At 44.7% G+C, this 18,257-nt stretch overlaps 4 protein-coding genes across 4 annotated transcripts; 3 read left to right on the top strand and 1 right to left on the bottom strand.

Annotated features, from left to right (window-relative positions):
* Positions 1 to 9,671: 9,671 nt before the first annotated feature.
* PG997_013640 (uncharacterized protein) lies at positions 9,672 to 10,922 on the top strand (the record flags this gene model as incomplete). The annotated part of the gene is made up of 2 exons (XM_066817954.1): positions 9,672 to 10,051; positions 10,127 to 10,922. The coding sequence occupies 2 exons, from the start codon at positions 9,672 to 9,674 to the stop codon at positions 10,920 to 10,922; spliced, it is 1,176 nt and encodes a 391-aa protein (XP_066663646.1).
* A 613-nt stretch (positions 10,923 to 11,535) lies between these two features.
* On the top strand, positions 11,536 to 12,162 carry PG997_013639 (uncharacterized protein; the record flags this gene model as incomplete). The annotated part of the gene is made up of 1 exon (XM_066817953.1): positions 11,536 to 12,162. One exon carries the CDS (start codon positions 11,536 to 11,538, stop codon positions 12,160 to 12,162), a length of 627 nt encoding a protein of 208 aa, XP_066663645.1.
* A 456-nt stretch (positions 12,163 to 12,618) lies between these two features.
* Positions 12,619 to 13,026, top strand: PG997_013638 (uncharacterized protein; the record flags this gene model as incomplete). The annotated part of the gene is made up of 1 exon (XM_066817952.1): positions 12,619 to 13,026. The coding sequence occupies one exon, from the start codon at positions 12,619 to 12,621 to the stop codon at positions 13,024 to 13,026; it is 408 nt and encodes a 135-aa protein (XP_066663644.1).
* Positions 13,027 to 13,569: 543 nt separating this feature from the next.
* Positions 13,570 to 13,872, bottom strand: PG997_013637 (uncharacterized protein; the record flags this gene model as incomplete). Its single annotated transcript, XM_066817951.1, has 1 exon — positions 13,570 to 13,872. One exon carries the CDS (start codon positions 13,870 to 13,872, stop codon positions 13,570 to 13,572), a length of 303 nt encoding a protein of 100 aa, XP_066663643.1.
* Positions 13,873 to 18,257: the final 4,385 nt, after the last annotated feature.

Genomic DNA, 18,257 nt, shown 5'->3' with positions numbered 1-18,257 from the left:
GATTTAAACGTTATTTCCGGCTAGTTTAAACTAATCGCGAATATTAAAGCTAAATACGGCATCGTTAATAAAGATATATATAATTTCGATAAAACCGGTTTTATAATAAATATAATCGGGTTAACCCTCGTTATAATACGCGCCGATCGGCGTGGGAAGGCGAAATCGGTTTAGCTTAATAATCGGGAATAATTAACGGCGATTAAATGCATTAATTCGCAAAGCTAATATATCCCGCCGTTTTTAATCGTTTAAAGCTAATATTACCTAGCGAACTAAGCTATCGAATACGATTTACCGGGTAATTAAATAATTAAACCGACTTTAAATAGCTAAATAAATAATAAAACAAGCTTAAATTAAATTAAACACTTCGATAAGTATATTAAGTCGTAAACGAAAGGTTTATATCGCCTTTTAATCCTTAACGGCTACGAGAGCTATATTTCGGCCGAATTCGAGGTATACTATAAAAATAACGGCATTATTACGCTTAATATGCCTCCTCACTTTTCTTATTTACTTTAGCTATTAAATATAGCACTTTATTCGCCCTTAAAGCGCGCGTATTCGAAGGAAATCGAGCTATTTATTAAAACCTCGATTAATTATATTACGAAGCTCGAATTCTTTATCGCGTTTAAGGCCGCGTATTTTATTATTTTTATAAAAATTAATATTAAATTTAAATTTAGCGTATTTAATTTAATACCTTATAACCTTAATAAAGTAATTAATAAACTAAATATACGTCTTCGAACACTTACACTTAGCCCGTCGCGTTCGGGGACGGCTAGCACCTACGACCTTTAAACGCCGTTTAACCCTTAATAAATAATTAAACACTCTTCTTTTATTAAAAAAAGGGTGTTTATTTATTAAAGAAGCTCTTTAACGTTAATTTTAAAAGCGGTAAACTAAATAACGAAGGGTATATATATAATCGTGTATAAAATAACCTTTATAAAAGATTAAATACGTATATTATAAAAGGCTAATTTAGCCCTTTTAAAGCGCCGAAGAGCTAAAAAATCGCGAGTTTAACTTGGAAAAGCCCTTACAATTAAAGAATTTCGAAGGCTACAGGACGAGAAAGTAAAAAGAAGCGGCCAGCGACTAATAAAAGCGAAAATAGTGGTTTATCGAAGAGGCGCGCGACGGGCGGCAGGCGCTGTGAGATCTGCGGCGAAACAGGCCATAATACGCGAACATATAAAAAAGATATAAAATCGAGTAGCGAATCGAATAGCGAGTAAATTTAATTAATAAAGCGCGTTATAATTAAATAAACCTATATAGAAATATTAAAAAGTAAAAAAAATATCCCGGTATATAATATATCTCGCTTATTAGTAAACCACGTTATAATATATTCGAATTAACTTTACGTTATCGAATTTACGGCCGAACTTTAAAACGCGAAATCCGACCGAAACGACGTAAACTAAATTTAATTAAAAAAAGGTACTTTATAAATATATAATTAATTTAAATATTCGAAGGATGCCTCTCGATCTCGCTAGTGTAAAAATATAGCTAATTTTTTTACCGCGTCGCGCGGCGGCGACCGCGTCGGTAAGCACTAAGTTAGGCGCTTTATCGACCGTAACCCGGACTTAAAGATTAAAATAAATCGTTAATACAATTATTAAAAAGCTTTTTACGAGGATTTTAAAGTTATTTCCGGTTAATTTACGCTAATCGCGAATATAAAGGCGAAATACGAGATCGTCGACGAAAATATTTAAAATTTCGATAAGACCGGCTTTATAATAAATATAATCGGGTTAACACTCGTCGTAATACGCGCCGAGCGACGTGAAAAAACGAAGTCGATTTAGTTTAATAATTAAAAATAAATAACGGCGATTAAATATATTAATTCGTAGGGCTAATATATTCCGCCGTTTTTAATCGTTTAAAGTTAATATTACCTCGCGAACTAGTCTCACGAAACCGATTTACCGGGCGACTAGGTAATTAAGCCGATTTTTAATAGTTAAACTAATAACGAGATAAGCTTAAACTAGATTAAGCACTTCGATAAACACATTAAAGCGTAAACGAAAAGTTTCCACCGCCTCTTAATTATCGACAGCCACAAGAGCTATATTTCGGCTAAATTCGAGGTATATTACTAAGATAATAATATTATTACACTCGGTATACCTCTTTATTTATTTCACTTACTTTAACCACTCGATATAGCACTTTATTCGGCTTTAAAGCGTACTTATTTAAAAGAAATCGAGCTATTTATTAAGGCCTCGATAAATTACATTACGAAGCTCGAGTTTTTTATCGCTTTTAAGGCCGCGTATTTCGTTATTTTTACGAAAAATAATATTAAATTTAAATTTAATGTTTTTAATTTAATCTTTTATAATTTTAACGAAGTAATTAATAAATTAAATATACGTCTTCGGACGCTTATATTTAATTTATCCCGTTCGAGGACGGCTAATACTTATAACCTTTAAACGCCGTTTAACTTTTAATAAATAATTAAACACTCTATTTATATTAAAAAGAGGGTATTTACTTATTAAAAGAGCTTTTTAACGCCGATTTTAAATATAATAAACTAAATAGCGAAGGGTATAATTAAAATAATTTATAAAATAACCCTTATACGCGATAAAATATATATACTAAAAAAGGTTAATTTAGTACTTTTTAAGCGCCGGAGAGCTAAAAAGTCGCGAGTTTAGCTTAAAAGAGCTTTTATTATTAAGGAATCTTAGTAGCTATAGAACGAAAAAATAAAAAGGAAGCGTTCAGCGCCCGATAAAGGTGAAAATAGGGGTTCGTTAAAGCGGAGGGCGACTGGTGGAAAGCGCTATAATATTTACGGCGAGATAGGTTATAATACGTAAATATATAAAAAGGATATAAAATTAAGCGAAAAATCGGATAACGAGTAGTTTTAATTAATTTTAAGCGTTATAATTAAATTAATTTATATAAAAAGGTCGAAAAGTAGAAAAAGTGCGTCGCTAAGTAATATACGTCGCGTAGTAATAAACCACGTTATGCTTTTTTATTTATCTTATTTATTTTAATTACTCGATATAGTATTTTATTCGTTTTTAAAAGGTGTTTATTCGAAGGAAATCGAGCTATTTATTAAGGCCTTAATAAATTATATTACGAAGCTCGAGTTTTTTATCGCTTTTAAAGCCGCGTATTTCGCTATTTTTATAAGAAATAATATTAAATTCGAATTCAGCGTTTTTAATTTAATCTTTTATAATTTTAATAAAATAATTAATAAATTAAATATACGTCTCCGAACGCCTACACTTAACCTATCCCGTCTAGGGACGGCTAGTACTTACGACCCTTAAACACCGTTTTATTATAACCTGACCTACCCATGCGGCTAAGGAAAGGCGCAGCGGCTACGGAAGTACGAAGCCCCGCAGAGGGAGTTAGACAGACCGGAAGGGCTGATAACGAAGGAACGCACGAGCCACAAGGTCACGTGACGGCTCACCCTGGATCACTAGTGAGCCGCAGTGAGCTAATAATAAAGGGATTACTAGATCACTAGCGAGTAACGGTGAGCCAGCGAATTAAATAAACTATTAGTAAAAAAGCGAAGCTAAATATAAAATAGGCGTTCCTTTACATAGTTTCTTAAATACTCTCGCTTACTTAGTAATTAATTTAAATATTAATTTTTACTTATTAATAAGGTATATACTTTAACGAACTTATTATAATTTTATAAGCTTACGCTTTAACACTTATTTAAAACTTAATTACTTTATTACTTTATTAATAGTGCGATTTTATTACTAGCTTAAATACTCTCTCGTATTATTAATATAAACCCGCGTACGTTTTATTAGGTTTTTATTAAACTTTTAATAAGTATCGTTACACGTTTAACCTTTAATAAATAATTAACGTGGTTTACTACTAAGCGGGCTATATTATTAAGCGGGCTACTTTTTTTTATACCTTACTACTTTTATATAAATTAATTTAACTATAACGCTTTAAATTAATTAAAATTACTTACTATTAAAATCGCTACTTAATTCTATATCTTTTTTATATATTCGCGCATTATAACCTATCTCGCCGTAGATACCGTAGCGCCTTTTACCGGTCGCCCTCCGCTTTAACGGACCCCTTGTTTTACCCTTATTAATCGCTCGACGCTTCCCTTTTACTTTTTCGTCCTATAGCTCTTATAATTCCTATATAGTAAGGGCCCCTTTTAAGTTAAATACGTAACTTTTTAACTTTTTAACGCTTCGAAAGTATTAAATTAGCCTCTTTTAATATATATATTCGATCGCGTATAAAAGTTATTTTATAAGCTATTTTATTTATACCCTTTATTATTTAATTTATAATATTTAAAATTAGCGTCGGGGAGCTTTTTAATAGGTAGAAACTTTATTTTTAATAAAAATAGAGTATTTAGTCGTTTATTAAGGGTTAGACGGCGTTTAGGGGTTATAAATATTAGCCGTCCCCGAACGCGACGAGCTAAGTATAAGCGTTCGAAGACGCACATTTAGCTTATTAATTACCTCGTCCGGGTTATAAAATATTAAATTAAATACGTTAAATTTAAATTTAATATTATTTTCCGTAAAAATAATAAAATACGTAGCTTTAAAAGCGATAAAGAACTTTAACATCGTAATATAGTTTATTAACGCCTTAATAAACAGCTTAATTTCTTTCGAATACACGCGTTTTAACGGCGAATAAAGTGCTATATTTAATAACTAAAAAAAATAAAAAGAATAAAGAGGTATATTAAGCGTAATAATATCGTTATCTTTATAATATACCTCGAACTGCGCCGAAATATAGCTCTTATAGCCGTTAAAGATTAAAAAGCGATAGCGACTTTTCGTTCGCGACTTAGTATATTTATTAAAATACTTAATTTAATTTAAGCCTATCTCGTTATCGGTCTAGCCGTTAAAAATCGGTTTAATTACTTAATCGCCCGGTAAATCGTATTCGTAAGCTTAATTCGTAAAGTGGTATTAATTTTAAACGATTAAAAACGGCGGGATACACTAGCCTTAAAAATTAATATAATTAATAACCGTTGACTATTCCCGATTGCTAAGCTGGACCGATTTCGCCTTCCCACGCTGATCGGCGCGTATTACGACGAGTATTAACCTAATTATACCTATTATAAAGCCGGTCTCGTTAAAATTAAAAATATTTTCGTTAAGGATACCGTATTTCGCTTTAATATTTATAATTAGTTTAAATTAGCCGAAAATAATATTTAAATCTTTATAAAAAGCCCTTTAATAATCGTATCGACGATTTATTCGAATTTTAAAGTCCGGGTTCCGATCGATAAAGCGCCTAACCTAGTGCTTACCGACGCGGTCGCCGCCGCGCGACGCGGTAAAGAGATTAGCTATATCTCCTATAATATTAAAATTAAGAGGTATCCCTCGGGTATTTAAATTAATTATATAATTACGAAGCACTTTTTTTCTTTATTAAATTTAATTTATATCGTAAGTGTCGAATTTTACGTTATAAAGTTTAGCCGTTAATTTAATAATTTAAAGTAACTTAAAAGATATTATACACTTTCGTAATAACTTATTCGCTTAAAGAATTTATCGGATTTCGCGTCGCTTAAATTATTAAAACGATTTTATTTTCTTTAAATTAAATCGGCATTATAATTATAAAAATATTACGTATTAAAGTTTAAATATATTAAAAACTAAAAAAAATAACCGGCTTAATAATATAGCCCGCTTAATAATAAACCACGTTAACTTTAATATTTTAATATTTATTTTTTATATTAAGTAAATATAACTTACCCAGTTTATATACTATTTTATTTTATTTTATAAATTAATTTTAAAAGTGCCTTACTATACGCGGACATGGCTGTTTCGAGCGTTGCATTGGGGGGTGCGCACGGTTAGTGCAGTCCTTTTGCTGGTTCTGCTTGCCCCTCCCAAATTGCTGCCGATAGCTGGATCCGGGCGGGGCTTTCTCCATAGACTGCCATAAGCCCAACCTCTAACAATAAATCAGTAGCTCTCGATAGCTCAGTTGGCAGAGCGATGGACTGTAATAGTTACTATGTAATCCACAGGTCGCCGGTTCAAATCCGGCTCGGGAGAGTTGCCAATCAATGCTATCATCCGCCTCAGGCGGGTTGTTTTTTTGACTTTTTGCTGTTTGTTACTATTTTGACTGTCATTAATGGTCATTCGTGTACCAATTAATTGCATCATATTTCAGTTTCTCTACGAACCATTTTGGCATTGGCTATACATGCTCTTCTAGCCCGCCTATTTTGCTACGGCCATCATCTCCTCATTGGTCGCCACGCCTGTCTCGAATTATAACTGTTGGACATACTGACGTTCGTCTTCCTCCAAATGATTGACCAGTACCTTTTGTAACCGTTCTCGAGTTGTTTCATCCGCCTCAGGCTTGGTGTGTATCCAAATAGTCACTGGCACCCTTCCGGAGATGAGGCTCGCCTATGTTATAGGCTTCGAATCCCTTTTCGTCAAGAATGTCCATCCACGCGAGGGACAGGTTTGACCCCCAGAGATCTCGCACTCTCAAGAATGCCGCGTAAGAATCCTCCTAGGCATGAGGTTAAACTGCATCTATTTTGAGTCAAAATTTTCAGTGTATATTGTGTTTTGGACCAGCAGAGTTTATCAGTATAGCCGGCCTTCTCTACGCCCTTTTCCCTGCGTTTCTCACCCCTCTTTTTCGTCCAGGTTTACTTACCCCTCGGCTTTTTTATCCGCTTTTTCGAACTTTTCTATTAACTTTTCTACCTAACTATCTTTATAATACTTATTATCGAATAAACCTTTTTAGCGTTTTTTACCTTTTTAAAAAACGTTAAAATATTTTTCGAGTTCGTTATATTATTTTTAAATAAACTTTTTATCGTTTTCGTCGATTATTTTTATAAATAAAAAATAATAATTTATTTAATACGTTTTATAAAAATCGAAAAAGTTAAAGGTTTTAAAATATACCTTATCTTTTTTTAAAGGGTATTTAAAAATTTCAGTTAAAAGTTTTCGATATTAATATAAATAGTTTTATATTACGTATTCGATTTAAATTTATTATTACGTTTATAAAAAAACTCGACGGCGGTTAAAATAATTAATATTAATAAATATAATAAGCGAATATAATAATTAATAAATAATGGATATAGTTTATATATATTAATAAAAGGATTATTAAATAAACGAGAAAAAGATTAAAGGTAAGCTTTTATACGTAAGCCTTTAAGTTATTAGAAAGGAATAGAAAAGGGTTATTTTTCTTACGTATTTTCCGGTGTATTATAAGCCGCTATAAAGGTTTTATTAATCTATAAAAATTTTAAATTTTAAATTATTTTTAAAGTTTAAGGGATATTAAGGTATAATACCTTTTTTTAAGTTAATATATATTAAATTTACTCGGTTTTAAGTTATTTACTTCTATTGGCCTACGCTGGTATGAGTCGAAAAGCAAAAGAATAAAAATAAAACAAAAGTCAATGCCGCGTAAAAAGGATGCTGTCGCTCTGTCGCTAGGACTTTATAAGGATCAGCTTAATGACGGCGCTTTGTGCACAATTTGCTTTTGTCAAAGGACGAGGTACTTTCGTCAAAGGGGGCGGTAAGCCGGTCACATTCGGGGCATTTCTGCTCTTTGGGCAGTTCGATATCCTTGTGTATCTCAGAGTGTGTAAGGGGTTTCCACGGCGCCATGCTACTTGATTAACAGGAAAATGCGGGTGACAAAGCTCTATTCGTGAAGAGATGGACGGAGAGGGGTTCGGCCGTTCAATAGGTAGAGAGAGTAGCGATCCACAGACATTTAAATACAGAAGTCAAACAAAGCGACCAAATTTGTTAAATATCGAGCTGGATTCCTCGCTGAGTTTGCGGATCAGGGTTGGATCTCATGCTGCTTTGTCTTCACGATGCAAACATACGAGCAGTAAACCAGATGTAAGAAATTAGGGTGCTTCTTGGAATGTGATTGCTTGGTTGGTCCTTTTCGAGTCCCTCGACAATGGAAAGCTCAGAGCGCCAGTTTCCTTAGAATCTGGTTACGTTGCCAAATGTTCCATGCTGGTGTCCTCATGGCCGTTATGTTGAGTGTACGAGTTATAGTATTCTCTGTAAATCCCTTCTCTTCCTTCTCGTTTACTTCTTCACTCCCTGGTTTTGCCATATAATTACCTTTATAGAGGACGAACCTCGCAACGAGCATTGAGGCCTTGAGATAGTCGGCTCTTCAGATTACCCCGGTCCGGCACTGGGATGCCCTTTGTGTAGCCGAGAACTTACTATCCTCGGTACTCTAACCAATGCCGACCAAGTAGTGCGGCATTCCGGGAGAAGTGTATGAGGTCTTGGAGGTCCAAGTCGCGTTGGACTGAATAGCGGCGCTGTAGGACCACAACTCCCTTCTTGGCTCACCAGCATACTGACATCTATGACATCCGCTTGATGGGCTCTACATGTTCTGTAGCACGACACCACTTAGACGCTTCTAAGGGCATGATAAGACCTCGCGAAAAACTCATGTCAACCTGTAGGTATCCATAAGGTAGCGACCTGGGAACGTAGGTGATGTAAGTGGCTATAAGAGGAATGTATCCACTGAGACCAGCCCGCCACTTGGCGCAACATCCCCTCATGATTTTTTATATCGACATATAGCTCATCATGCGTGATGCAAGTGACTGTATGCTGCCACTCTTGTTGAACCAGGTCCGTCCGTGTTACTGAGGGGCGTCTAGCCGTCGCAGTCGGTGATACTCCACTGACTCGGGCATATTTTCCCTGGATTCCGGGCAATCCGGGCAGGTCTTGGATGGGATCATCTGATATTTGCATGTCAGTCACCAACATCAACCAAACGGCAGAGTTGCCGACGTTATTGATGCAGTGTTGCTTGCTTCTTCCCGTGTCCAGAGACTGACATGTTCTGGGACTATGCAGCCGTGATGTGTCGCGGGGGTCTCGTCGCCGCGTCGGTGCTGATTGGTGGGAATGAGACCATGGCTCCGCGCTGGCCCACTACCTACGGAGCACCTCCGTCCGCTTTTTTCTTCTTCGGACGAACACCCAATTTAAGCGCTTTTGACAGAAGGAGTAAAGACTCGCTGGAATGTCCTTTCCTGGGTGTGGTCTACTGGTGGGCTGTTGTTGACGGCCGATTGGATTACGTCAATGTAGACAAAACACTGGTACGGCACATTCCTCACGTATTGCCTGATTATGTGCTGCGTTAGGGCCCGTTCTTGACCAGCTTCGCAGTGCATCGTTCGTCGGCGCCACCAACGCAATCCCGCCCATCCGGTCGGGACCTGACATAGGTCGATGGTCTTACCATAGTAACCCCCCATGATTCCTCCGCTGACAAAAGTCAAAGTTAAGCCCCGTCATGCAATCTGGATCTAATATTTCAAAGGGGGCAATGTGGAGTGGGAATTGGCGTTACCCCCTGTCCCACTAGCCGGCACCCCTGACGACTAGCTAACGCCTTCCAGCCCAGAGCCCCGACCTGCCATGTATAAAAGCCATGAGGCATCGCTATCGCTTCATCTTTGGTCTTTGCATCAGTCCTTCTTCTAACCAGTCACACTACTTAACCATCTCAGATCCAAACAAGTCAGGATGAGAGCCTTCGTTTTGAGCAGCACCTTCGCCGGTGCCGCACTCGCTGCGGCCAATGGCCCTTACGCCCAGTGTGGTGGCAACGGCTGGGCGGGAGAGTCTACTTGTGTAGATGGTTACACCTGCACCTTCTCCAACGACTGGTACTCGCAGTGCCTGCCCGGCAGTGCCCCTGCCCCTGCCCCTGCTCCCACCACGAGTGCCCCCACGACCACCATGGTGACTTCTACCAAGACCACCGCGGCGGGTGCACCGACGTCAACCTCGTCGGGCAAGTTCAAGTGGTTCGGCATCAACCAGTCTGTCGCCGAGTTCGGTGAGAAGAACCTCCCCGGCGTCTGGGGCAAGGACTTCTACTTCCCTCGGATGAGACTATCGCTGTAAGTATTATCTGATGAAAGCCCGACCACCAAAGAAACTACATAAACTAACATCATTGCGAAGACCCTCATCAGCCAGGGCTACAACGCCTTCCGCGTCGCCTTCCTCATGGAGCGCCTGGTGCCTGACAAGCTGACGGCCTCGGCCAACGCGGGATACCTGGCCAACCTGACGCACACGGTCGACACCATCACCAAGGCGGGCGCGTACGCGATCCTGGACTCGCACAACTACGGCCGCTACTACGGCAACGTCATCACGGACGCGAGCCAGTTCAAGGCGTACTACGCGACGCTCGCGGGCGCGTTCAAGGGCAACGAGAAAGTCGTCTTCGACACCAACAACGAGTGGCACGACGTCGACCAGCAGGTCGTCCTGGACATGAACCAGGCCGCCATCGACGCCATCCGCGCCGCGGGCGCGACGTCGCAGTACATCTTCGCCGAGGGCAACTCGTGGACCGGCGCGTGGCACTGGAACACGACCAACGACAACCTCAAGGCCCTCAAGGACCCCCAGGACAAGCTCGTCTACGAGATGCACCAGTACCTCGACGCCGACGGCTCCGGCACCTCGGACGTCTGCGTCTCGGGCGAGATCGGCGTGCAGCGCGTCGTGGGCGCGACCGAGTGGCTGAGGGCGAATGGCAAGAAGGGTATTATTGGCGAGTACGCCGGTGGTGCCAACTCCCAGTGCGAGGCCGCGGTCAAGGGCATGCTCGACCATATGCTCGCGAACACCGATGTTTGGATGGGTGCTATTTGGTGGGCCGGCGGTCCGTGGTGGGCTGACTACATCTACAGCTTCGAGCCCCCGAGCGGTACGGGGTACAAGTACTACAACTCAATCCTGAAGGCTTACGCCCCTTAAGGGTGGCTGTCTAACGATATTGTGTCTGCGGCTCCGCGGCTTTTGCTAAGGTGCCTCACGAACACGCGGAATAACGGAGGTCTCTAGTTATCCCATCTTCAATTGTACATATTCGTGCTATTATATAGCTTTATATCAAGACAATCTTGTGTCCATAATTTCTCAACCTCCCCGGTGATTTGACCTATATAGATTGATATTCTAATATTAGCCTCTTCATGAACATCTGATGAAAAACAAAACAACCCTGGAAATGTCTTAGAGGGCAAGCCATTGGAACTGCAATAGTCTAAGACCAATACAAGTATATGCTTGCGGTGGATAGTGTGTCCTCAGACTGGGAATATTACTAGGCTTGGTGTTTGTCGGGTTGGGTTTGAATATAACTACCCCCACGATAGAAGTGAAAAGCACCTCATTGGTGTAGTAGGCGCGCGCCTAGTGTGGCTGTGTATAACAGGCGAACAGGCAACAGGCGAGTGCAACTCTTGACTTCACTGTCTTCCCATTTCCGAGTTGAGGTCAACGCTTCCCAGTTTGAAGGGCTGAACCAAGGAAGATCAAATTGAATCTCATCATTCGCGTGAATATAATACATCCTAGCCATCTTATAATGGACGACACTCAAAAGCGTCCCCCCACTCCTCCGCCTCTGCCGCCAGCACCACGCTGGCGCCACATGAATGAACACCCATCACAGTACCTGGCAAATCTTGAAGTTGCAGGCGAGGAAGCCATACAGCAGATTCTGACGGCACCACATTCACCTCATCCCCCTCCCCCACCACAATATGAGCCCATTCAGTACTTCTTCTACGGCACCCTTAAGAACCCTCGGGTCCTGGCAGATGTACTCGGGGTAGACGAGACACCGCTTCTACGACCTGCCAAGATCATCGGCTACACACTGACAAATTGGGGCGACTACAAGGCCCTCATAGATGGGGCGCCTGGAGAAGAAGTTCTGGGTGTCGCTTGCGAGATCACCTCGGCTGAACATGAACATAAACTTGCCTACTACGAGACCAACACGTACTGTCTTGCGCCCTGTTTTATAGATTTCGCAGACGGCAAGGAGCCCAAACAGGTATCGGGGAACACGTTCATGTATGCGGGTGATGCCGTGGCCTTGCAAGAAGGACGGTTTGACAGGAAACTGTGGGAGTGCCAGATGGGAACCAGACTGCCGGCGAACTGGCATTCGACAAGCAAGGGGACTGCTACGGGAAACCACGAGTAACCATTAGAGTGAACTTTCCAAGCAATGAGTGCACTATAGGTACATTTATTCACTCAAACCGGAATCAGGCCGGATTGAATGCGAAAGAATATGTCCCAGAGGCTCTCTAGCGCGTCGTAGCCCGTGCAAAATGTGAATAATCAGGCAAATCGTACACCACCTCATCACCTCGCCGATTCTCTTTCCACACCAACAATCGACAATCGACAATCGAGCCTGCTAGCGCGTCGTTTACTTCTGCTTTTGGAGGATTTTGGATTCTTTCTGGCAAGCAACAACCTTGGAGCTTCCGAATCTCCATCATCCAGCATCTCAAAGACCTCTCTTTACCTGCACTCACTTGCGCCCATCATCAAACCTCACAAAAAATCACGGGTTCCTATTGCGCGATCGACTGGCTTTCATCACTGACAAGGAACCTCGTGATCGTTCACCCCTTACGACTGCCGACCGACAATGGTAGCCCAAGTCAAACGCAGCCTGATTGTCACTCTCCCAGTCTCTGGGAAGCGACTCAGGCAGCTTGGCAACGATAACGACGATGACCCACCGAATCCTCCCCCCAAGAGACGTCGCGAAAGCACCAAGAGACGAGTGGCTGACAGTTCGGACGAGGACGGCGATAGCGGCGGTAGCGACAAGGTGGGCGGTCGCTCTGCCTCGCAATCGGGACATGCTGTCCACAACAACAACATCGGAAGCGATGGAGATGTTCACGCCAATGCCGACGGCGAAAGGGATGTAAGCTTGGCTGCTGGAATTGCCGTTCGCGATTTCGCTACTTGTGACGAGGCTACTGCCCAGAATGATGATGGTCACCAAGGTAGTACTCGCGATGATTCCGCTCGCACGTCTGCCCGCTAACATGTCGCCCTAGGAGGTCTCTGTATCAAAGTCGGCAACCGTGAGTCACAGGCCGATAGGAAGAAGAAGAAGATGATGAGAAAGATCACCAACCATGGCGCCCAGGAAGATGTTTTCATGAAGGAGGCTCCTCGCATGAAGCATGCTCCTCGCAAGGATCTCGTTCACGGTAGCCATGTGGCCCCCAAGCATGTGGCAGGCAAAGCCTCTGCTCGTAAGAATGGTGCCCCTGAGAATGTCGTCGATGGAGAAGTTGTTCCCCAGGACATTGTCATGAAGGATGCCGCCGCCAAGACTGCCTCGATCGACAGCGGAACGGTCCGCCAGGAGACCACAGACAAGAAGAATCCCGAGTTTCACATCATGTCAAATGGAGCTATCCAGTTCGCATACTTGCACTATAGGAAAGTCTTTCCGTATGGCCCGCAGATCTTTTACCAACCCTTTACCCACCATGGCCTTGGTGGATTGCAGGCCATCACACGGAGCATGGCGGCGCAGTACCCGGATCTTCGCACTCCCACATTGGCGGAGCTCGCGGATTCAGTCAAGCGTTCTTTCAGTATATTCCTCAGGACCCGGCACGACCAGCCCCGAAAGCAAGGTGGTCATGTGCTCAGCGGCGCGAAGTACGACGGCCAAGGCAATTGGGAGCCGGACTGTTTCAACGACGACACTCAGTGCTTCCTCCAGGACCACCTTGCCCTCATCTTCAACCTTTGGGGCAGAACACAGGGTATAAATGTCACGCTTGCGACCTGGACCAACGGCGTACCGTGGACGTACAAGATCTGGGATCGCGATGGCAGTCCCTTGAATAAGACCACCATCGTCTGGATCTACCATGACGGGCTCCAATCGTACGCTGGTCTCGGACCCTTGGGCAGTTATACCAAGGCGATCAAGGCTTTGGAGTTCACCGAGGAAGAGGTGCAGGCTTATCGGGAGTTCATGAATATTACTGGTTCTCTTACCGTGGCCTCTTACAGCAACCTTAAGGCTACTACTACGCCTCCGGACCCTACTGAGCAGTCGACCGCGACCCCTGCCGAGAAGTCCGTCGATACCGAGATGGCTGTTCCCGATGTGCAGTCGGATCCTGTCAAGGAGAACTCAGCTCATGTGGAGAAAGAGATGGTCACTGCTGGCAAAGAGAAGGGTCTGAATGAGCAGTCGGCTCCTGCTGTTGGGAAGTTGACCCCTAGTGACAAGCCGGTCCCTGATGGGCAGTCTGTCCCTGATGAGGAGAAGGCGGCCCCCCTACTACGGGAGAGTCGGCTCTCTCAGCTGAGTCAACTCCTGCCGAGCAGTCGACTCCTGTTAAGGAGTCAATCCCAGTCGAGCAGCCAGTTCCTGCTACTGGAGAGCTGATCCCTACCATAACAGTGACTGCTGCTGAAGGAGACTCGGTCCCTTATGAGCAGCCCGCGCCTGTCGAGATCTCGGGCTCTGCTGAACAGCCGGTTCTTGCTGAGAAGTCGTCGACTCCCGCTGAAGAATCGGCCCCGGCCAAGCAGTCAGTTACTCCTGTTGAGGAGTCGGTCCCCGACGAGCATCCGGTTCTTGTCGCACAGCTGGTTCCTGCTGAGGGGGTTGGCACATGCTGAGCAACCCGCTCCCGCTGAGCAGAGGAAGATCTCTTGATCTTTCTCATACCAACTTCATCAGCTCCTTTAATGATACACCGTCAAAGGACTCACAGGATGAGGGTTTTGTGTAGCAATGGGGGGATCAATGGCCACCGACATACGACACCACAACACTCATTGGGGAAGCTGCGCATGAGAAGAAAACACCTGGATCGATGTAGCTGGCATGGGAAATAGCCCCCGGCAATTGCTACGATGCTGAACGAAGAATACCTAGGACACGAACGACGAAAGACATGTGCACCTACACATAGCTCGATGCATGCAGGGGCTGAGTGAGGCACATCAATCGCTTGATCAATGTGTTCTACGGGCGTTCTACGGCACGCAGGTGGATAGACACTGGATACCCAGCTAGACTTCAATATGAAAGATCTTGGTGTCCCCAAAGAACATCAATGTACATTTTAGTGACATGCAAATGAAAGAAGCAGCTGTGAGAAAGAAAAGGCTGGAGTGGCTGGCCGCCACTTGCTTTTTGAAACAGCGGCCTGGAGTTATGAACGCTTCAGTCACACGCAGTAGTTTCCCGATCTTCCCTCGTATCGACTTCGACTTGAGAAAAGAAGTGACGAATGGAAACCCACGTATGATGTATCGGCCGATGGAAAGATGTGGCCAGGCCCGTGAAGCTTGACGACATACTACAGCTCAAATGTGAGTACGAATTGGTCATGCGGTCCAGAACTGACTCCAGACTAGGAGATTTGACGCCGAAAGAGTACCAGAAACCCTTTTCCCTTAGCCGAAGTGGTGGCGCACCCGAAAGTTCTCCCCTTGTGTGCACCGAAGGACAAGTGAGATAGCAGGTGGTTGGGAGGGCGGGACTTTTGAAACCTTTTGACGATCTCGGAATGCACCACAGAGCCGCCAATCTTTCGACGGATACTAATTATATTCTTTTGAACAGCGCGCGTTGCTTTTGGGATCCATTGATCAGCCGCTACTTACCTATCTATCGGTCTGCCCTTTCTCCGCCAGTCGCGGTCTGATGCGCAAGAGCCTTTTCTCTCCACATAGCCCGTTCGCGTACCAGAGAAGCTGCGGCTGCGGCAGAGAGAAGGAAGCCTTAGAAACGGCCTAGAACTTCGCCACCGGGAGAGCCACCGCTAACAGCCAACAGCCCAGCCAGCCGACGAAAAACCAATGCCGAGGATGTGATAACCTTAGATATCACAAGACATGATGGATATCATAAGGAAATCGCACATACCCCCCCAAGACACGACTGGTCGGGTTGTGGTCGCCAGGCCAGGCTCATTTAGCTTCATCCCAACTGGCTGGGAAAGAGGTCGCGACGTCTGCGGCCAGGCAGGCATAATCCGTCAGGTAGCAGGACCAGACAGGACCACTGTCTGATGGCGGCGACCCTCTCTGGGTTGATGGCCTATTGGCTGGCCCATCCACTTTGGTGCGCTCGCTCGAGGCGGGCCACGTATTGCACACACCATGCGACGACCACCATGTCTGGTAGGCTGGTTGACTCGGCCGAAGCACCAGAGAAGAGTCTCACACTTGGAGCTGCTGTGCGAGAGAGCTGTGAGCGATCAGATTTGAGCCTGTAGCCACGGGCTGTGAAGCAACGCCACCTCTGTAAAGAGAAGCTTTCAAGCGCGTAGACACACTTGATCCGACAAGACATCTGATCTGGAACAACCAGTAGATATGAGTGTTCTCGGATTCATCAGCCATGATGATGAGATGAGCAGTTCTCCATGCTTAAAAGCTGGAACCGGTAGTAGCCAATGATCAAATGTCGCGGTTGGGATGCAGGCAGATGGGGGTACCGAAGTTTCGACGTCGAATTTGTTCGGGTCGCGCCCACAAATGACGATTGGCGTAGCGTGTCGTGTCGTGTCGGGGCCTGAGCCATGACAGGCAATTAAAGGCAGTAAGACGGGGACGACGCTCATCCTCCCTTTGAGAACGCGAAAAAGCGTGTGACCCTGGGCGTGCTTTACGCGTAGAAACATGACGGTCTGGCCCCTGGTCTCTCTTTGAGCGCGACTGAAGCGTGGCGTTTGGTTCAGGTTGAATGGTTTGGTGGTTAGTGTGGCCCGTCCTGCTGTCCGTCGACCGCTTGCCGCCCCTCCATCTACATAAGTACGGCAGTCCAGCTCCGCTCGCTCAGGTCAGTCAACGGCAGCGCCGCAGCGCTCCAGGAAATCGTGACGTGATAATTGGCAATCAATTACTGGCCAACTCGAGCCAGCCGAGGGAGCAGGCATGGAGCAGGGACCAGGAACGAACTTGCTTTGTTTGTTAAACTGCTCCGAGATGCTGCTATTACTACGACCGATTTAGATATATGAGCATACATATAAGACCTGCATGACTGCTAGCAGGAGTGAGACTTGGACTTGACGCCCTGCCAGCGAATCAGGTGCGGGAGAAGGGGAAATGGGCATATGCATGAGGTTCCTGCGCCGTAGGCTCGTAGCTGAATTGCTACGGCCACCCTGGTTTTTGGCAGCGTTCAGCGGTCTTGGCTTGGGGGTGGTGGTGCCGTAGTGGTCCAACACGAACGGCAGAGTGCTGCGACATAGCCCGGAATCTGCGTGACCAGCAGCAGAGTTGTTGCAGCTAGAGCAGCCCAAAGAGACTGGAGCTAGCAAGCCCGGCAGGCCGAACGAGCGAACACTCGCAAACCCCACTAACCGCTAAACCAGTGCTGTAACTCCACGCTAAAGTGGCACCTCTTTTGGCTTGGCTCTCTGCCTTGGGCCCCCTTTGACGCCTTGGACGGGGGATCCTGACCGCCTGATTGGATTGCAGATTGAGGGAGACAGACAGGGAGGCTCAGGGAGGAGTGGAAAAACACGCATCGCATTAAGATACACCAACACCACGCGTCTGCAACACGATCCCATTTCCTCTCTGGCCTGGTGTCTCGTCTCGCTCGCTCGTCACTCCCACTGCGATTTCAACTTTAACCTGCAGGGAGCCGGTTTGAGGTCTGAGCGCATCACACCCAATTAGTTCCTTCCTTTTCGACACCACGGTACGACCTTGCTTGTTACTCCATCTCCCGTCTTCTGGTCTTCTGGTCTTCTGGCCGCTGCAATCCCAATCTGCATTATCGCGCGAATCCTTCCCCAATTCTCTGATTCGTCCACCTTTTTAATTGACTGCAGCGCCCGTTGTCTTTCTCCCTCGGCCACTTCTGCCACAGTACCTTCTCCCGAGTACCTCTGCTCTGCTCTGCCTGCTTAACACTCCGCGCCTATTGCAACAGCTGCGGCGTGCTAGACCCGACGTGCAGTTTTTGAGACAGCAACACCTCATTGTGGGCGATCAACCAATCTCTCCCATCCCCGGGCCTCACCTTTCGCGACCACCCCTCCCCTCACCTCACACACCCGCCCTGCAGTCCGTCTGTTTCTGCCCATCCCATCTCTCGCTCGCTCTTATCTCCACACACGGGACGGGATCGACTGCTTGCCTGGTTGCAATAAGACCTTGTGATTCCCTCTTCACACCCTTTCGCCACTTTTCCCTCCTGCTGTTTTCCCCTCTCACCCTTGAAGCTGCCTTTCGACGTCAATTCATTCGAAACAGCCCAACACAGCACGCCTGGCATCC

This window comes from Apiospora hydei, assembly GCF_038363865.1.
Source record: "Apiospora hydei strain CBS 114990 chromosome Unknown utg000009l_segment0_segment0, whole genome shotgun sequence".
Lineage (NCBI taxonomy): Eukaryota > Fungi > Ascomycota > Sordariomycetes > Amphisphaeriales > Apiosporaceae > Apiospora > Apiospora hydei.
The sequence above is the reverse complement of the archived record's forward strand: the minus strand, read 5'-3'. Positions and strand labels throughout refer to the sequence as shown.